Here is a 22,186-nt window from a genome sequence, read left to right as displayed (position 1 = left end):
ATTTATTTATTTATTTATTTAAATGATTTATTTATTCATTCATTTATTCTTAATTTGACAGAGAAAGACACAGAGAGAGAGAGAGAAGAGAGAGAGAGAGAAAGAGGGGAAGTGAGAAAGCAAGCTACCAGGTCCAGGACTCGAACCGTGGTCAGCCATGTGGGAGTATCCAGCACCTTAACCACCATGCCACCTGCTGGTCCCTAGTAATACATTTATTAAAACTGTGCTTATTAATAAAAGTGAAAGTACAATAAATCTGAATTTATAAAATTTAAGTAAAAGTCAAGGTACACGGGGGAGGTCTCAGAGCCCAGCAGGAGAAGAACACGGTCACTTGTGAACTTCTAGTTCCAGGACAGTGCCTGTCTCACAGTCAGGCTCTAAGAGTATGCACTGACACAGGAGATTTCAAACAATGAAGAAGTGTTAAGAAAATCCTAGAAATAAAAATGTAACCAAATAGGAAAAGATGTAAATGCATTTTTGTAAATACATTTGGTGATTAGGTGGGGTGTATTTGTTCTGAAGTACATGGAGAAGATTCAGCTCACCCTAGAACTAAACCCCAATCTTCTTAAATAAAAAGAGGTTGTTCAGACACTATAACTCTTGATTTAATTGTAAGTGATCTTGTGACTTTAATCTATATCGACCTTAATTTAAACCTATTAGTGGCATCTGAGAACAAATTTGAGTTTTTATATTTTGAATAATCTTGAATACCTGTGATGTGCTATGCTGGAATGAGCATTTAATTTATTTTATTATGCATTCTGAATTATTTTATTATTTTCGTTTTGATGAATTTTATGAATCTATACATATATGTATTTTTAATTTAGTGCCCCGATGCCGTACCTGATTGGAATACACTCCAGCCTCATAGAGGTGAGTATCTTTCAGATGTGAAGTAGTGATACAGTTTACTCTTAAAATAATAGCTAAAAGATGAATTTTTTCAGGATGATTGAATAGTGCAATGTGACTATTCATTACATAGAGTGCATTTAAATGGTCATTGTGAAAAGGTGACATTGAAATACCTTTATTTAAATTAGTATGCTAAATGCCATTTTTATGGCATGGTGGAAGTCATATTGTCAAGCTTCTAAATACTAAAAATTTTAGTCCTAGATAAACCACTTCTTTAAAATGGCAGTGAGATTTATTTTTCAGACTTATATATTTAAATCCAATATTTGTATACCTGTGAGGCATAAAATGAAACATTTTTGTTTTGCAGATTTTGTTATGTTCTAATTTATCAGTATGCTTTTACATTATGTAGTTTTAATATTTTAATCGTGAATGTTTTAGTTCGAATATAGCTCTTTTTTTGAGTTTTAATTTTCTTTCTTGTAGGGGGATGTAAAATTCACTATCTTTTTTTCCCACTGTCACCACATCATTTGAAAATGATTTTTGTCATTTAAGTTATTGCTCAAGAGAAATACCTTGAATTTTAAACAGCTCGATCTTGAAATCAGTGAGATTTCCAGATAATCACTTTATTTTCTTAGCATCTAAGAAAATAAACAAAAGTCTTGGATTCAAACAAAAGCCTGGAGTCGATTGAGTAACAACATTATGCTGGATGATTTCCATTTTATTAAAATAAATTCTTTTGCTGGTTGTGTGGCTTGCGTCTTAACCCAGTTTCTAAGGAACAACTGGATGAGCTAGGTTTGGTGTCCTTGTTCAATGCTGCTGCAGTGGATACATCGGTCCTTATTTTGATCAAAAAAGATTCTGTTGATATTATTTTAAAACTTCGGAGGATCCTATCGGGAGAGAGTCATGCCTCTCTGGGATGCCCAGATAATGGAACCCTACTTGGGTTTTAGCACTGGGCATGTTTTCCTTTTGGTAAAATGCTATAGCAACATTTTAAATTTGTTTCACCATTAATAAAAAGTATTTCTTTATGAATTTCTTTAGTATGGTTGTTTTTAATATTAAGCTCCTGGTTAGATAATTATATGACTCCTTATATTTTCCTTATTTACTTATTTAGAACTTATCCTTACATGTCAAGGTACTTTCAGTAAAAGGACAAAAATATATGAAATAAAACATTTGTGAACCAGTATTTCATCTGTGTTTAGATTATGGGATATCTGACTAGCATTTTATTTATCAGTAATTTGTACAAAAGCATTTATATAAAATCTAATCATGGTTGAATTATGTTCTAATAGGGTCCTCAAATTTGATTTTTATATTCATATACACGTCTCTTTCTATTTACTATATCTAATAGTAATAGTATATATTTACTATATCTATTAGATATAGTAAATAGAGAGAGATGTGTATATAATTTTTAATAAATTATTCATAGAGATGAAAAATATTTAATATTGTCAAAGGTACGTACTAACTTTTTTGCATACTGATTGTATATCAACTTTAAAAACAAATGATTCAGTGTTTTCAAAGTATTATAGAAGGGGATACGTGTTTTAAATATTTAGTTAAATTTATCACATATTTGTTTGACATGAATAAAGAAAAACAGTGCTTTTTTTAGGAACAAATATAAGATTTCTTAAAAATGTTATCTTAGAGAAATAGTCCAAACTTTAGGTTGACTTCTATTATTAAATGAGAACAGGTTACTTCATAGTTTATGAATGGAGTTGTGATTAGATTAGTGGGAGCCTCTGTGCTTTTTATACACTAGACTATCCAAGTGTCTTAGTAATCAGCTTTGTTTGGTTATTGGTTTAATAGTGAATAAAAAGGTATACCAGGAACTTCAGAAATTCCTTTAACCCAGCTGGGTACCATTTAATAACTTCAGGCTCTATAAGATGACATATGTCTTAAATTTCATTCTTATTATGTCATTATTAGGAATATTTTTTCACTTAAATTCTATGTTTTGTATTTTTATTTAATTAAAAGTTTTATGATTAAAATATGAATATAGCTATTTACATATTTAATATGTGAGATTGAGCTGGCATTTTGTTTGAGTATTACAACCAATTATTTTCTTAAAAACAAATCTAAATACCATGGGGGGGGGGTCTTCCAAAAGTTCATGTAAAATTATAAAAAATGCATGAATGTCAGTTTTTTGCATAAAAATAAGCCCATGCTTTACTTTTATTCTCATGAACTTTTTGAAGACTCTTTTCATTCTCTCATTCACTCAAGATCATTTCAATACATTTTATTAGTTTTATAGAAACTTTTAAGCATAGTGTCCCAAATACATCAAGTTATATCCCTTGAAATAGTTCTTTCAGTCATTTTTATATAATTGTGAGGATAAGATGGCTAGAAGTCTCTTTTTAATTAAAATATAAATTAGCTCCAAAATGAACAATGATATTTTATTATTACTGAAAACTCAGCTTCAGGGTTGAACTCAAAACAGAACAAGCCTTATTACATGATTAGGAAAAGATTAAGGGCCAGCAGGTGATGTGGTAATTAAGGAACTGGAATCCCACATGGTTGACCAGGGTTCAAGTCCCAGACATAGGGGTTTGGAAATCATGCTGGATATGTGTACATGTGTGCCCAAAATCTTAGAAAGAGAAGGGAGAAGGGATTGCAGCATTGCCATGCTCCTGGGGAATGATTTCTCACTTTCCCTTTCCTGTCTCTTTCTGGCTGAGCACATATGCCTTCAGGCAAAAACCTTAAAAAAAAAAAGGAAAGGAAAATATTATTAGAGGCTACAAATGAGGGTTATCTTCCCTATTTCAATGCACAAGGACTCCGAGTGGAAGGCCACCAGTTTTACCATATTATATGATGGCGGCCGCTGTATCCTTTCTTTGCATTAATGTGCATAGGGTACATTTGTAGGCATATGGTATGGAGGGTCGAAAATAGGGGACGGGAGAGAACTAACAACTCTAACACCCACTGTTGTTCTTAATGAGCCTTTTCATCTATGTGTGATGTTATTTTTATATCTTGGAAAAAAAGGCAGAATTTTAAAATGTTTTCTCACTTTTTTCTTAAAAGAAGAGACAGAGGGCTTTTTTTTTGGTTGTTGTTGTTAATTTGCTATTGAGCGCTTGCAATGCCTGGAGAGAGACAGAGGGAGGTAAAATGAGAAATCCCCTTCACCCCCTTTGGGATGGCGGCACCAACTCTTCTCCTCCAGCCTCCTTTTGGAATTGTGGGCATGCACACACACACACCTGGTGTGATTTTCAAGCCATGGAGTCTAGAACTCTGAGGTCACAGTGAGCTTCATCCCCTTAACCACCACACCACAGGCTGGCTCAAGGGAAGTATGCTGGACAGAGTTCACTAAGTCACGGTCCTTGGTCCCAGACTTCTGGTTGGCTAGGACCACAGGCATGGGGCACCATGCCAGCCTGTTCAGGTTGGGTCAGGAGCTGAACCTCCGCCTCCCGGGCAGCTCCAGCATGACCCACAGCATGAACCTGTCTTCTCACTGTTAACTTTATATTTTGTAGTCTTAGGAGACAGCAAAATCTGAGACAAAGAGGTCACCATTTTATGAACCATATACCTTTTCATGTCTATTTAGAGCTAGCTAAGGCTTGAATTGGAGAGAAAAAAAATAGAGATCACAAAGTAGTGATAGTAATACAAACTGTCTTTTAAAAATATGTAAATTAAGTGCATTTTTTTTGACTTATGTAGAATTGTTCTCTCTGTATGGGCTCTCAATTTACTAATTTGAAATGAGTGTGTTTTCTATTTCTTCTTGGGTGGTCTCTCAAACAAAATTTAATACTCAGCTACTATCAAACGTTTAAAAAAAGAGCAATTTCAAACAAAGCCTATGTGTTATATGAACCTCAGTTTCCTTTATTCTGAGTTTAATGTTGGTAGAATCACAAAACCTTTTGGGAGCACATAGCCATTATCCTGGGCTACTTAGACTAACTCATTTAATCCCTTAAAAATGTGTTAGGTTTCTACATTCTCTTTGTCATTTCATCATAAGGACAACCTAAAATGAAGAAGGAAATAAAACTTATGACCTATATTTTTCACACAAATGCTACTTTTTGCATATAAAATATATTATCATTGTAGTTATACTATAGTTATTTATAGATAGCCGCATATCTATGTATTTAAATCTTTTTTACAGATATGTATACACAAGGAAAGGAAAGGAAATGAGTATATTTTCAAATGTTTTTGTAATCTTCACAAGTAATTATCTACTAATATTTTTGAAGTGGTCTTTTTAAAAATTATTTATTTAATTTTATTTATTTTTATTACTGGTTTTTAAACATTTTGCTAAGGGCATGTTTGTTCACCAGGGAGAAAGAGAGAGAGAGAGAGAGAGAGAGCGCGCTGACAGGTCTGGGACTTGAATTGCAGTCTGCCATGTGGAAGTCCAGTGCCTTAACCCCCATACCACCTGCTGGTCCCAAAGTGACCATTTTTTTGTTTTACTTTATAATGATTTTAATGTCTTTTAGAAGTGTTTTTTTTCCTACTTATTTCCAGTGGGTATGCGCATGTATTTGAGAGAGGGAGGGAGAGAGAGAGTTAAAGCACAACTCAGCAGGGCTTGGTCATGCCATAACCCCTTTGCCTTCAGTTCTCTCTCTCGTCAGGATCCTGGACAGGCGAGTGTGTGCCTGGCACACTTAGTTTTCTAAGCTGCTGGGGTAGGACTTGAACCCTGGCTGATGACGTGAATTCTGTCTTCCTCTGTACAGTGCTTAACCATGCTATGCTACAGGACTAGCCCTATAAGAGAAATACAATATTTAGAATCATGTGTCCATTTGAGAGTCCACCCTCTACATAGGCTCTGTGGCTTTCTTAACATAGAAATGTCCTACCCCCCACTACCGTTTTCCTAGCAAGTTTAAACTCCTACCTAATATGTAGAGATCTGAAATTCTAATGGATTAGAGAAATTTCAGTCATGAGCAGCTCAAAATAATCAGTTTGGCTAATTTGAATTTAGGGTCTTTAAGTAGAAATTTTCAAAAATTGCTATTCTAGAATATCTCTTTCAAAAATATTGGCATATTGTTAGTTGACCAACGTGAGGGGTCTTCAACAAGTAATGGAAAAATACATGTTATGGAAAAACTATGCATGGATTTCAAAGTTTTTGTACCAAAATAAGCTTGTACTTTAATTCTGTTTTCCTGTGAACTTTTACAGTTCCCTCACACAATTTTAGAATTCTGAGTTCAATTGTATAATACCTTATCTGTTACTGAGGAATGGTATTATTTGCTGTAATTTAAATAAGACTAATAGAATTTTATGAATTGTTTAAATATACATTTTATTTTAATCAAGAAAAAACGTAAATATTTCCTTTAAGAATTTAAAAGTTGATAAAATTATAATTTACTGTAATTTTATGCATATTGAGATAATTTTACCACTTTGACTAAGCTTGCAAACTATTAAGACAACCTGATAGGCTATTGCAGTTGATCCTTTGTATTGAAATTCCTGTGAAAAATACAAAAAAATTCTTGTGGTCCTATTATTTTCTCTGGTTCCATTTTCATTTCTCCTCATTAACTTATGCCGAATGATATGGAAATACAGAGAAAAGGTTTGTTAATTTAAAATTAATTTAGCAGTGCGGTATTGTTTATTGGTTTATGTTATCCCTGTAATATGATGTATACTAACAATAAGAGAAGAGCTGGCCAGATTCCTATATCGTGGGGCTGAAATCCAACTGGTAAAATTTAAATGATCTGTTCTTATGGTTTGCTGTAGCTGTTCCTATTCTACAGTAAGTCTTTGTTGTGATAGTGCTTTGATAATTAAATTATATTCCATATTACATGAGCAGATATTCTCTTTTAAGCATCTTTACCAGATCTTTTTGAATGGGTTATAGTCACAGAAAGCAAAGTTGTTTCCATTTTTCAGTTATGTAGGAACTGTCTTTTTTCTTTTCCCAAGCCAAATGCTGTAAGATACATATGTGTGTGTGTTTTCTGTGTTTCCAAACTCATCATAGTTTTATAAGGAAAATATACTAAGATTCTTATTCATAATTGTGTTTTTCAAACAGAGAGTGAAAAATAAGTCATTGGAAGATGTGGTCATGTTGAATGTTGACACGAACACTTTAGAATCACCATTTAACGACTTGAGCAACCTACCCAGTGATGTGGTAAGTCTGAAGGGCACCTCGTGGTGAACAAACGTTTCCTCCCGGACCCTTGAATGACTGAGTGATGGTGAACAAATGTTTTCTCCTGGACCCTCGAATGACTGAGTGATTTCCCCCACTATTTCTGTCTGAAAGAAAAGGACTGGGTGTGTGTGTATGGGATGTGAGAGGAATCAGTGTCGATTCTATATTTAATATTTTTCCCTTTTGGCAGTTGAGGACATGTTGAATGGAACATCATACCCTTATTGTAGGAGTAGGATTATAATTAAAAAGCTCGATGCATTCATTAGGCAGAGTTTCTTTAAACCTAAGTCTCTTCATCTCATCTTAATCATTATATTACAAAGTAGGCATTTCTGTCTGCCTAGTGGCATGTCTTGCAAAAGAATGAGAGAGTTTTTGAAGGCAAGAAGAAGAAGGGGGCCAATTATCGGCTTTTGCTTCCCTGCCACCTGCCAGCGCTTTTCCTTTTAATTAATGATCTGATGTTACTGGTCAATATAATAAGAAATGCTTGTACAGTTGGGGTCAGAAAATTCTGGCTTTGATCTCCCTCAACTTTCTGAAACATTTATTTGTTTTCTCTAAATTATTTCAGTTTTATTTTAATCTTTTCTATCCTGCTGAGGGCCGCAAGAATGAAAACCTACACTGTTTGTCATTTGCTTTGGCAGAGCAAAGACTGCTTACTTAGAATTCTATTTGTAAATTAAACTGCAAACCCAGTTTGTCATAAAAGACATCTGATCCTTTTGAAATGACGAAAACTGTCTTTTGTCTGTAAAGGCTGATAAATTAAGTGCCAGTTCTCTTCTGGTCTTTGATCTTGCAGTTTGTGTGAGCGCGTGTGCGTGCGTGTGTGTCTGCAGCTTCTAATGGGCTGTATTCTGTATTTCATGTTAAATAGTCTCCCAAACGGCATTTTCGGGCCGTCGTATTCCTTAGTACAGGGCAAACATGCAACCTAGTACTATACTGCTGATGTATATATTATGATGGCTGTTTAAAAACATCTCGATGGCATAGTCCTAAGTTAAAATAGCTCTCCCTTTTTAGAAAAAGAATCAAAGCACTTATTCTTTTTAGTGATTAAAATTTGGGAATAAAAACCTCTCTCAGGATAGATTTTTCTGTCATATTGCAAGTACTTTGAAATCCATTACTAGGGAGTTTGAAAAAGTGAATTTAAGAAGTCCCAACTCAAAACAATGTAACAACAGTACCAGGCTTGCTTGTTTCCATGGTTAGTGATAGAAAAATATTTTAAAGTCAAAATCAGATTATTTATGCCCCCAAATAACATACTTGCTGACCTTGAAACACATTAGAACTAAAGTAAAAATTATGTTATGTATGAATGAATTCAAACCCAGGCTAGTGAACAGTTGTCTTCTTAGATCATTATAACTAGATTGCTTCGTTGCTTCGTTACAAAATTTTACAAATGCTGCCAGAAATAATTAGAATTTTTCATTTAGAAATCCACCAAAGTATTCTTCACTGGATAGAAAAATGGAAATAGAATCCCAACATTTAAGAATGTTTTCTTCATGGGCACGTATCTCCTACTATTAAAGCCCTAAGGAGAAAAAGGATTTTTTTATTAAAAAAAAAAGAAGAAGAAGAGCAAGCAAACAAGAAAGAAATTCACTTTTTCTGTATATGTCACTAAAGTGTTCATTGTTATGTCCAGTGATAGATGATTTTTAAGAAAAATAGTTTTAAAAAAATTTTGGGGGGAGGCTGGGTAATTCTTAATTGAGAATGACTACTTTTCTAGTATTCATTTGTTAACTAAAACACTATTTAAGTGTATGGGGAAGTCAAACAGTATTTATAAATGTAAAATACAGAAGGGACCACTTTGTAATTTATATCTATGCAACATTATGGCTAAACGTATGGGATATTAAAAAATAGGTTAAAAAGTGTAGTATAGCTCGATTGCATGCTTGAAATTAAGGACGACAGACTTACAGACAAATCTGAAGAAGGGGGCAATCATAATAATTCTGAGATGGCACTAAGACCATCTATTGAAAGTATGAGGTATTTTTAAAAGTTATATTTATTACATAAAACTATTTGAGTTGATTATTTAATCTAAATATTAGAGATCTAATGAATTTAGCTTTTCCATCAGATTTCCTAGGCTATCTTTTGTAGTTCCGGAGGAAATACCATAAAGTCTCAAATCCTATTTTTACAACAGTAAATGTTTTAACTGAGACGTGTTAAACTCACGGATGATCTTCCTGGAATTTTTTTTTGTGTGAGATTTGAATGAATACAGCATACCTGAAGGCTGAAAAAAATTACTTGTTGGTATTGTTTGATTGTCTAATAAGTTAACTGAGATTTAAATGAAGGGCCTTTTAAAATCATTCACCAAAGCGTTTAAATTATCCTTACAGGCTAGATGACTTTCTGTGCATGTGTTCTCTATTACTGTGTCAGGTTGACCAGTGGTCTTGGCTGTTTGAAGGTCAGTGGTCACAGTTGTCCCGAATTACTGGTTCTTTTTTCCTGTGGACCCTCTGCTGTGTTGCATGCTGTAATCTTCTTAATGGCTTCATTCCAATATTCACACATAATATTTTAGATTTATTGACTGTTAGAAATACTACCATGCCAGTAGCAGTTCCGCTACTCTTAAGGTATTTAAAATTGGAAAAATAAATCAGGGCAAAGCTTTCAGGAATCCTTTGTTTTCCTTAAGGGAGAGGGCAGAACTCTCTTCCTGTCTTCTGACAAGAACACTTGTTTTTCGATTTCATCATTTCACTATAGATTTGGATCATTAAAAGAAAAAAAAACAATTATTTTATTGGGAGTGATTTTAATGATATTGATTATTACATAGAATAACTTTTTAAGGCAGGTGATTCCTTCAAATATACTTTTGTAGTTTTCGTCAAGGAATATATTATGACTTTATTTTTGAGTGGCTATGCCAGGTAGGTGCCTTTCAAACATATGTAGTTGGAGGGTATCGAAGTAAAATGCATAAATTTTAGTGCTAACAGTATCAATCAAAGTTGGTGTTACTGTGGTAGTTTATGAGGGTGGAAAAATGCAATATTCAATCACATACTACATTCAGGATCTCAAAGTCATCTTAATTGAAAAAGAGGAAGTATTGAAAACCTCCCATTCCAAATATATAGGCATTATATTTTAAAATGTTGCATTTCCAAGTTATCGCTGTTCATTTTAGTTTTTATCATTAAGATTTAAAAAAGTAATTTGATGTACTGATAATATTTCAAAAATGTTAAGTAGGATAACCCACTTATTAGAAAATTAAGCTAGTAATTAGAATTATGATAGGATATAGAAAATCTATTCTCATATGAATATTAAACAATTATAAACAAGTCCTACAGATGAAAGCAGGCTCCAACTGATGCTTGAAAAAGTTACATGCATTAGAATATTCATTACAGCAAGCAAGTGAATTTTGACCTGTATTGTATTTAAATCATTTTAACTCTTTAGATTATAAAAACAAATGTACTCTGAGACAGTCAATGTGCTGATTCCTAGGAGAAAATGAAGGCACAGACATATGTCATGGAACCAGGTGTCCTGTTAATGGTGTACCTCGTTCATGTAGTCGATCCTCAGACCAGCACCCTGGACTAGCCCATGGCTCCTTTCACGTCACTGTGACATTCAACGTAGTGAACAACTCTTTAAAATTTAATATAGAACGTATTTGCCATTCTCAGTTCATTAAATGCAGATTCTCAGCATTGTTTTTAAAACTTTATTTTCATCTTACATGTAATACGATTGGAAAATAATTTTCTGTTTTCTGTAGTGAGAGTGAGTAGAAAACACACTGCACTTAGGAGTCATCGAAGATTCACTGTAGGCCACCGTATGCTACAGGAAGGCGGTATTTGGTATGAAGCCTACTTCGTTACGGAAGCATTGAAAAATAAACGATATATCTGAAAGACCATGCATGCTGCAGACGAGCTTTCGAGCACCATATGGAGTGTATTAACGGCTTTATTGTGTTATGGAAAGGAAAGGCACCAATTGTTCTGAAGAGTTCAGAAGTCCGTAGAAGCCTACACTAGAGAAAACTCTTAAAACAGCGGCATTAAATCAGATCTATGGGTATCTACATTCAAGTCAGTTTATTAATTTGGGAATACATTTGGAAAAGAATTGGCTGCTTCAGAGAATTTTAAAACCAGCTTTTGAAAAATTATTAAAGTATACAAACTCTTACAGCCATACAAATTGTCATAGATATATTAAAATTATTGAATAGTTCCTTTAATCTAACTTGAAGGTTTAACATGTTAAATCATCATGATATGTGTTATAAAGAGAAATAAAAAGGGCCCCAGAGGATAGTCTATTAGTTCCAGATTTGCCACAGCATGGCTATAATCCTTATCATGTTTGATGGTAAGTGAAGTTCTTAGGAAATTTCTGGAGTGGCCCGGTTAGAAAGATAACACAATTTAGCGTCTAGAATAATTTGGAAAACGCCTTACGTAGTTGATAGTGTAGACTTCAGGAGACATATAGTTTCCATTTTTCCCCAGAAGCAGCAGCTGTCGGTACTCAGGCTTCCCGTGCGCTGCCCCCTCCCCAGCCTGGTGTGGAGCTCTGTAAAAGTAGGCGTTCAATAAGTGATTGTTGCAGAGAAATCGTGCTCTACTTGGTTTATCTTTTGTAATAGAACTTTGTTTTCAAAGTCCCCATATCCATTATCTCCTAGAAAATTTTACAAGGACATTTTCATTTAACTTGTAATCACGGAAAGAGGAAACCAAGAAGCATATTTAAAAGGTTCTTCTTTGACTCTGAGTGCAGCCTTTTAGTTCCTGTCTCTGGAAAAGGGATGTGGGGCGGTGGCCACTGCTTCTGCACACTGACCCCAGTGTCCGTGGAAACACACCGCTCTTAGTTATTTTTTAGAAATGTGATTATTTACCCTTTTTTTTTTGTTTGTAGGCAAAATGTGATAGATTTTGCTAGATTTTGCTATTTTTTCTCCTTTTTTGGGGGGATGTGTATGTGTATTTAAAAAACGTAAATTGTAAACAAAACCAAACCCAACGCTTTAGCTGTGCTTCCAAACACTTAAACTATCTTGTTATTTTCTCTGAACTGAGAAAGAAGCTTCCTTACTCCGCAGCGATCCCGGCTTTGGTCCCCCTGGCCATCGCTAAAGCTGTGCCATTCTAAAGCTGATTTATTGTCCATTACTTTTAGTGATTTTCAGTGCCCCTAAACTTCCTTGGCTTTCTCGTGGCTTTTCATTTCCAACTAAAATAGCTAACCTTCCTTCTGGTGCCCCGGACCCCCACCGTGTTTACCGAGTAGCATACACCTCTCCACACTGTGAATAGTCAAAAGAAAAAGTAAGCCTTGATTTAGGCTTCTACAATTATTTTCAATTCTTGTTCTCTAAATTCGTGACTTTTCCATGTTCAGGAAGCTTTTTTTGTGTGTGTATAATATTTTGAGCAACGTTATAATGTTACCAGATCTTACCGATACCTTAATGACCTGGTGAACTTTAAAGAAATCATGCTCCTGAGTCCCATTGCAGATGTCCTAGTTGTGTAAACTAGAGCAATAAATGTCGAGCGTGCCTGGGACAGGTGGTGTACGTACATTCCACAAATATTCATCAAGCAGCTACTATGTGCCACTGTTGTGCTAAGAGTAGGGCTATAGTGGTGAGCAAGAAAACATACGCCCTCACTTTTGGAGCTTACGTTGTGCCAACACTCATCTAAAGATGGCGAAGTGAGGCAGACGTCATACAGGAAGGAATAGGGTGCAGTGAGAGACAGTATTCGGGGCATCCTATTGTACTCTAGATTAAACGTGAGATAAGTAGGCCGAGCATGATTTAGGCTTTGTTACAACAGAAAAAGCTGTGTGCTTGTGGTACCTCAAGGAAGTGTATTGATTCCTGAGAACTCTGGTGTTCTCCTTCTCCAGCACAAAAGTAAAGGCAGCAAGCTGGGGGCTCACTGGTCTCATGGCCTGGTGAGAACCCGAGGCTGTTCCAGTTGTGTTGAGAACAGGATTTCAGGAAGCCGTCAAAAGCTTGGTCTGTCTTCTTATTTTATATCGCTCAGGTATCCTTTGTACTTTTTGTTTTTCCTTTTGCTAGTATATTAATTAATGTACAGGCTAAGCTGCTATAATAGAGGGACCTATCTGCCCATTTTTGGATCAAAATAAAAGTTGATTTCTTTCTAACAATTAAGAGATAAGTTGTTAAATTAAGAGATCAGTTGTGAGACGGCTCTGCCGTCCTCGACCCAGAGCCCCCGTCTCCAGGCTTCAGGTAGCTACCATCCTGCTCTTTGTGTGCCTTACCCCACATGAAAGGGGGGGAGTCCACAGAAGGGGATTCATTTCCCTTTTGGGGAGGTAGCCTGAAAGCAGCACATTCCTCAGCTTACATTCCATTTGTCTGAACCCAGCCACATGGTCACACGAAGTCATGGAGGTGTTGGGAAATAGCTGGATCAACTCAGTTTCAACCTGCACCAGTCAAAACTTAGGATTTCCATGGCCAAAAAGGGTAGGGTGGATGTTGGTGCACTGACAGTAAGCAGAAGTGAAAATAATTTTAGCTAGACAGAAAGACCATTCTTTTCAGTCTATCAATTCAGATCAACCTTTTGTGGTCCAGCCACACTCAGTGTGTCAGGATCATCCTTCTGCACAAGTGCCTGAATGATGAGTGTAAGGAAGCAGGCAAAGCTGCAGGAAGAGGAGGAGGAATAGCCAGTACAAAGCTTCTGTGGGAAAGAGGGTGGTGAAGTCAGGCAATGGGAAGATGGCCTGAGTAGCTGTAGGGAGATGAACAAGAGAGAATTATGCAAAGCAAGGTTGTAGAGATAGGCATGCAAGGTCACAGAAGACCTACAGTCCTTGTTAAAGACCTTTAGATTTCATTGGAAGTTAGTTGTAGGTTTTTAGCAAAGGAGTAGTGTGATCCACTTTGAGTTAAAAAAAAAATAGCATCTTGGGTTCTAGGTCTTCAAGCTCCCTGGAAAGAGACAGGTGGGAAGATCAGTTAGGGGATGATTCACAGTGGCTAAAGTGAAAGATAAAGAGTTGCATGAACCTGACAATGACAGGGATGTGAGGAAAAGATGTAAAATCTGTACCAGATGACAAACTGGTGGGTTTGGGAGTGGTCCGTATATGGGTGCTAAGGAAGGGTGAAGTGCCAGGAAGATCTACAGTGTCCTTTTGGAGCAACTGAGAGAGTGGAAGTGACAGAGGCATGATATGGAGATTGAGGTGGAGAAAGAGCAATTGTTTAATTTTTTAGATATTTATTATTATTGTTAAGTTTCTTGTAGGACATGTGTGCTTGAGAGAGACAGAGGAAGGGAGGGAGGGAGAAAACGAGAGCAAGAGAGTAAGAAGGTGAGAAAGCAAATTGCCAGGTCTGGGACTCAAACTATGGTCAGCCATGTGGGAGTCCAGTGCCTTAACCACCATGCAACCCGCTCACCCCCTTTCAGTTTAATATTAACATGTCTTTGAAAGGAAATAGCTTTAGGTGATGCCATATGAGTTAAGGTTTGACGGGCAGTTTAAGCATATAAAGAAACAATATAATGATACCTTCCATTGGCAAGTGCATCATATGCTTTCCATCGAATACCTGCTGATGGCTCTTGGCTACTCTTAATCCTAAAATAGAGGTGCATTAGACAGTTACTATATTAGGAGGGAAGTGTTCATTTTCTTTCTTAAAAAAAAAAATAAACCTGAGCATTAGTAAAGGTAAACCAGTGTAGGGATTTAATATGTAATCCAGGTGATAACCATAGAACATGTTTTAACTTTCTAGCTAAAGCAGGTGATTATTTGAGACTTAACTCTTCTGAATGTATGTAGTTTCTAGAGTACAGTTCAGTTACCTAGTAAATATGTCACCCAAATACTGTTCTGAACTCTTTCTACCATTTCTCCTTTACCCTGATGTTTCTCTTCATGGTCCTAAAAAGAGAAATTATAATTTCTAGGTAGAGCTAATTTATTTTTACTGGAAAGATGCATCTAGACGTCAGTGAGAGAACAACCTGTCACCTCCTGGAAAACCCAGCCTGAAGGTCCCCTCTCTGGCTGACTTACTCCCAGTCCGTGTAATTACTTCATTACTCAGACCTTTGCGTACGGCTTGCACTCTTAAACTATCAGCTCAGTTTCTCACGGGAGCTCCTTTTATTTACAGTCAGTGCAGTGCGAAGAGGGTGCAACTAGAGAATTGGTGATGACATTACTCATTCCACAGCGAGCCCCACTTATGCTAAAATTTAGGTTATAATTCCTCCCAAAGAAGGCTTCTTGAGGACTGAGTTCTCATCATATGAAAGGAACTTAAACATTTGGTAAGAGTGATGAAATGATGTTTATTTCTCACTTAGTTTTCACTTTTTTTGTCAATACCTAATCAATACCTAATAATAATAATAATAATACCTAATAATACCTTAGACTAAAGAAATTATTTGCAGACTGAAAACTTAAAGCAGCAAGATAAAATTTCAGTTCTGAAATAATCTTAGCCATTGAAGATTGAGACTAGTTTAACTTTTTTAAGAATGAAAAGGAAACCATTGACACATGTTTAGTGTTGGAAGTGTTATGTGAGAACTGCCTTACGACTGAGCTTCCGCACGCTTCTCTGAATTCAGAGTCGTATGTGGGTCTGACTTTTAGGATTTCATGGCAATATGCACGTTATTTCCGAAGTAACTTAGAAGTTTGGAAATTAAAGCAGAAAATGGTATGTCCCAGATCAGGTGTTGAATGAATGCAGAGACAACTTCATTTTATAGATAAAAACTGCTACAAGCTAATTAGCACTGCTAAGGGCAGTGGTAACTGGTGGTAATTTACTCCGCTGATCTAAAGGCCAGGAAAACAGCACAGTTGACCTAATCATTTTATATTAGATTAATATCCTCATTCTGAAGCTGAATTTTAAGAACAATTTCATTTTTAATTACTCTGAGCATTTATTTATGCATATAGAAACACTTAACTTGCTGCCCTCTGGTCTCTGAAGATCACCCCGAGGTCTACCGACAGGCGGAGCCGACTGCGGTAGCTCAAGGAAAAACACTTTTTATGTGGTTTGCAGAATACTGTAGGCCTAGACAAAGGAAAATGTAGCCACATTCCTAGCTTTGTAGCGTGTAGCATCACAGAGCCGTGTGAACGTTGCTGGTATGCTCCTGTAGAAGACACTGACAGAAATACAACACAAGCCAGAACGTAGGCTTAAGTACTCTAGGAAGTCACATGAACGTCAAAAGAAACAGGGGAAATTAACTTTAATGGTTTATGTTATTTAACCCTACATTCAACATATCATTGCTTCAACATGTACGCAATATAGAAATGATTTTTTTATATTCAGTCTTCCAAATAGTATTCGTTCTACACGGAGAGTACAGCTCTGGACCAGTCATGTTTCAAGTACACGTGGCTAATGGCTACCTTCATGGGCAGCACAGTTTTTATTGTCCCCCCCCCCGCCCCCTGCTATTTTCTACACATCTGGAGGGAGCCCAGAAACTATCACTGACTATCTAATTTGGATGTGAGACTACATACACACGACGGGGTTGGAATGGCTTGTAGCACTGTGGTTAGTGCTCCTGGGTAACTCGGGCAGCAACTCTGTTGTCAAGACCTGGTCTGATAAAGGCAAAGGGATGTTTGGCTTGCCTTCCCTCCCTGTGAGCACATGTGTTATGGTCCTTAATGTACAGAGAACTCAACTGTCAATTTCATGTTTTATAAAAATAATTACACTTGGAAGAATTTTCTTTCTCAAAGATAAAAGGTGTGACATTAATTTTTTTATATAAATTCTAGAGTAAAATTTTAAAAAAACCTCATTTACCTTTGATAATATGTCAAAAGATTAAAATCAAATTCCTCTTATCATATTTCTTTTGAGGGGACAGTAGTTAAATATATCTATTGGTATTTATTCTCATTTTTAAAGGTATTTTAATCTTAAAAATATTATAAACTTCAGAATAAAGAGCATTCAGTCAGAAGATTTGTTTTTGCATCCTTCAACTCTATTTTTGTTTGAATGTGTGGGTTACCTAAAAATGTGCATTTATTGAGGTTAGCTTTAATAATAAAAACTCCCTCTTAAATGAACCTGGTTTATGCACTTTGTGGGCTAAATGAATTAGGCTCTAAACTTTTATCTGAATCTGCGGAGCTTGGATATAAATTGAAAAGATCACAGCTATGGGGAGAAGACCTATACCGCAAAGGCCTTTCTGCATAGATTATGAACATCATAACTCAATGATTTTTTCAAAACTATGGTTATAATTGGACCCAATGGGGGTCTGTTTCTTTGATCAGATCACAGTAACTGTGACTTTACACTGGAAAATGTCACTACTGTGAAGGTTTATCACCTGTAGAGTTGGTCTTTCCTCTGATGCTGTGTGCATTTCTCATTAGCATTATTCAAAGTTTAGTTGTTAATTAGGTTGACACTTCAATTACAATCATCATCTACAAGAGTGGTGAAGACTACTTGCATCAAGAAATAAAAATATTCCTTCTTGCATCTGTCTGTGGAGAAATGGCATTAATGTCTTATCTGGTAGTTTTGTCAGGATAAGAACGTGCTCTGTTAAGGGGGCAGCCCAACCAGAATTTGTCTCATCAGCTTATTTTCTCAGAAAACAAAATTGTTACACATCTACACATTTCCATTTTCAGCATCAATGAGGAATGTATTTGAGGATCAGTATTGTTCATTGTACAGACCGTAGTTTTCTGTTCTGTATGAAAGGACTAGGTGAAGTGAATGGGATGCATAAGACATATACCCCCTTATAAGAGTGAAAATTTACATCAGGAGAATGATTTTCACTTAAAAACTCATCTAAGTAAAGCCTATTTGTAAACAATACGTATTCTCTAAAATACGTAGTACTTGAAATTAGAAGATAGAAAATGTACAAAAAATTGTAAGAACTTTAATTGCTTTTTAAAAACTATGCAAATTCCTAGATAATAAATTTTTCTGTGATTTAAAAGCATTAGTATTTTACTCTGATTACTGATACGCGAGGCAATGACGTTGAACTCAGATCCATCATGTCGTAGTGGGAAACCCTGGACAGAACTGGGTTTAAGTCATAGCTTTGCCACTTATTACCTATGTAGTAAGAACAAATTAATTCACATCTTTGTGCCTTATTTCTTCATTCATAAATGAGAACATTAGTGCTTTTCTTAAAGGACTATTGTGAAGATTAAATGAGACAATGTGTAACATTTGCAGAACATAATTCTCCACTCATAAGTGGTCTCAATAACTTTATCTCCTCCCTCCTCTTTTCATCTAATAACGACAAAAAACTATTCAGCCAATGACTGGAAAATTATATATGCAAATGAGACTTCCAAAAATAAAACTAAATGGTAAGTGATCCTGCAGGACTAATAACAAATAACCTTGCAAAGCAGAAATGAACGATGCCGAACCAGCTTCATTTCAAAACAAGTAGACACATGTCGTAATTGTTAAAAATCTGTAGAAAAGTGGCTCACAAGCAGTTTACTGTAAAATAATTAAAGCTTATTTATGTCAAGAGGCCTACCAAAAAAAAAAAAGAGAGAGAGAGAGAGAGAGAGCATAAACCAATTTGCATTAGTGCGTTCCTATCCTCTCCTGCTTTCGTTTCAATTAACAGACCAGCAGGTGCTCCCTGCAGTTAAAAAGATAAGCTATCAGGGAGGAGGATGAATTTTTGGCTGACCCGAAGACACTGTGGTTTGCCTGCTGATTGGGTTCGTACCTTGCTGTACCAATTTCTGAGGTGTTAATTTAACTGTTCCTCTCTGTCATGCAGGTCTCGGCCTTGAAAAATAAACTGAAGAAGCAGTCTACAGCTACGGGTGATGGAGTAGCGAGGGCCTTTCTTAGGGCACAGGCTGCTTTGTTTGGATCCTACAGAGATGCACTGAGATACAAACCTGTAAGCATTTTATTTCGTCACTGTTGTCCTTTGCTTTTTCATGACTCTTAGGAATGAGGCAGGAAAAAAGCATCATTTTAATATCGCACCTTAAAAAAGCATTATGACAGTCTTTGAAAATTTGAAACAATATGCTTTAAAACATGTTCCATCTTTAAGTTCTTGACTTTGTCTTTCATTCTTTTCAAGTAACCTTTAGTTAATATACCTCATTCTTTTGCCTATCTCCTTATTCTAGAAATGTAATATTTACCTCTTAACTAATATGAATCCTGTCAGATGGTTAAGAAATTCACCAATTGGAATCGGTTAATGAGTTTAGAATGACAAGTGAAAGTGAAAAATATATTAGAACTTGGAATGTTTTGCAGTATTTGGAAATTTGCTGTCTTCCTAATGTGTAGCAGAGAGGAATTATCTGATTAGCATCTCTTCGTTCATTTGCCATTTTTTTTGTTTTAATACCCTAAAAGCAATCACTAGGCAAAGCTATAGCCATGGTTTTTAATTGCCCAGAAATACATTTGTATCTCTCTCTAAAATGTTAGTTAATGTGCGTTAGGGTGTTTTATACAACTGTAACTCCATTCTTCCATAGCAAGATGATTTCATTTTAAAAGATTTAAACACTGAACTAAAAATAAATAAGCAGAAGGGCTGCTGTCGAGTAGGAATTTCATTACTGAGCTGTGCAGCCTTGACCCATCTTCTTAGTCTCTGGACTTCGATCTTCTTATTAGCAAAAGGAGAATTCTTATACCCTCCCTGTCTGGCCCTCAGGATTGGCATGTAAACTCTGTCATAAACTGTGAAGCAGTAAATGCCCAAGAATGGGTTTTCTGTCTTCTAAGCTGACTTCTGAATTAGTGGTTCCCGCCCTGTGGCTCTTACACTTCTGGAGGTTAGTGAGTTATTGGAAGGAGTCCTTGAAGGGCTGGGCCGATGAGCCATCTCTAGATAGGTGAATATGTCTAGCTCCCATGCTGATATTTTTGAAACATGTATGTATTTGTAAGTATTGCAGAACTCATAGTACTGTGTCTAGTACACATACCCCCATGGGAGAGGTTTTTTTAAAAAATGTTGATAGAAGGATCTTATCCTTTAAGAAGACTGGAAACCCATCATCCATATTATAGGAGAGCATATTCATTTTTAAATTATTCAGTGTCCATTAAACTATAAAATGGGTTTGATAGACAAAATTAGTAATTAATTTTTATCAACTCAGATTAAGTTGAAATTGATTTGAAATTCATAGTACAGGAGGAAAAGTTAAAAATATCACTTTACTTAATTTTGCCATATTTAAGTATTTGTTCATCTGTATAAGTTCAATTTCTCTTTTCACTTTTCTTTTTTCAGAGAGTATTTTTTTTTTTTTATAAGAGTGAGATTTTTCCTATTGGGCGTGTGCACTCACCAGAGGGAGGAAGAGAGACAGAAAGAGAGAAATTATACCTCAGGAGTGATGGCCACCCAGCGATCCCTTCTTCATTCTCCTCTTGGGATTTTGGGCACATGTGCATACAGACCCGGCCTGAGTTTTAAGCCGCCAGGTCCAGGATTCACACTGGGGTCAACTATATGGGAGTCCAGTGATGTAACCATTATGCCACCTGGTGGTTCCAGGAGATTTTTGCTATAGGACACATGCACTCTCCATAAAGATAGAGAGAAAGACATAGAGACAGAAAGTGGAAAATCACCTCCCAGGGGGACTGGCCATGCCGCAATCCCTTCTCTTCTCTTCTCGAGATCTTGGGCATGTAGACACACACACCTGACACCTGATGTGAGATATAAGCTGCCAGGTCTGGGACTTGAACCACAATTGACTGTGTAGGAGTCCAGTGATGTAACCATTACATCATTTGCTGGTCCCCTCTTTTCATTTTTATTTTAAAATTTGTTCAGTTCAGATTTGAGAAAAAGAGCAAATTGAAGTGCTCATCATTGGGTATTAGAAAGATCACCTTGGGGGCCAGCATGCAGTGTGGTGGTTGAGGCGCTGGACTCCTTCTACATGGCTGTCCCCTATTCAAGTCCTGGACCTAGTGGCTTGCTTTCTCACTCTCCCTTTCTCTCTGTCTGTCTCTCTGTTGTCAAAATTGAAGAATAATGATAACAAAGAGAATTTAAATAAATCTTTAAAAAAAAAAAAGGGGGATCATTTTGATGGCAATATTCATGTTAGATTGGAGTTGAGCAAGACCAAAGGCAGGAAGGCAGGTGTGGCTGTTACAGTGTCATTGAGGGGTGAGGCTGAAAGGGCCCTAGTGAAGAGTGGCAAGATTGGCCAGGAGGCTCAAATCTGCAAGGCTTCGGAGAGGAAGGCAGTAGCTCTGGGGAGCCGAGTGCCAGGTGTGTGAGGATGGGGAGAAAAAGTCCTCCAAGGTGTTTGCATGCTGTTATGCAGATGCTAAATACAAAGGCTCAATACTGCTAACAGAGTACCTTACTTTATAAATTAAGCTGTTAGAATGTCTGAGTAGCAACTCTCAATATGTTGTTACTTTTCTTACATTGTCTAATTTACACTCTCTAAATGACACACTGCATGATTGACAAATAGGTTGTACCTGACAGAGAAAAATACAAAACTGAAATGATTACAGAAAATAATTGGTATTTTGTTTTGGGGAATTTAAGCTAGCAACAAGTTATTTTAATAATTCAGAACTGTGAGCTAAACTAACGTGCTAAGAGAATCGAAGAAAAATGCCAAGAGCACCAGCCTCTGGACCTGCGTGTGAATCCTCGTTCTGTGACTAACGTGTATGATTTGGGGCAGATTAACCTTGTGAGTGTTTTAGTTTTCTCAGTTGTTAAAAATAAAATTAAGGTAATGATGCTTCGTAGGTTGTTTGCACAGTAAAAGGATCTCGCATGTGTATTTAGAAGAATTCTTGGCTTATAGTAAATGCTCTATGTGTTAGCTATTATGAAAAATGAAAGTTTAGAAATAGTAAACTTGATAAGGAAAATGCCTTTAGCATAAACAAGAAAAAGCACCCTCCTCTGATCTTTAAGAAAG

At 36.2% G+C, this 22,186-nt stretch overlaps 1 protein-coding gene across 2 annotated transcripts in view; it reads left to right on the top strand.

Annotated features, from left to right (window-relative positions):
• DENND1B (DENN domain containing 1B) overlaps window positions 1–22,186 on the top strand; it is a 244,903-nt gene that overhangs the window by 155,388 nt on the left and 67,329 nt on the right. For both annotated transcript variants that reach the window (XM_027774545.1, XM_027774546.1), the window contains 3 exons: window positions 846–891; window positions 7,013–7,114; window positions 19,024–19,149. In XM_027774545.1, the coding sequence (XP_027630346.1) occupies window positions 846–891; window positions 7,013–7,114; window positions 19,024–19,149 (274 nt within the window). The remainder of the gene's footprint in view (window positions 1–845; window positions 892–7,012; window positions 7,115–19,023; window positions 19,150–22,186) is intronic.

The sequence above is a fragment of the Tupaia chinensis genome, unplaced genomic scaffold, assembly GCF_000334495.1.
Source record: "Tupaia chinensis unplaced genomic scaffold, TupChi_1.0 Scaffold000453_1, whole genome shotgun sequence".
Lineage (NCBI taxonomy): Eukaryota > Metazoa > Chordata > Mammalia > Scandentia > Tupaiidae > Tupaia > Tupaia belangeri.
This window is presented reverse-complemented; position numbering and strand designations above follow the sequence as displayed.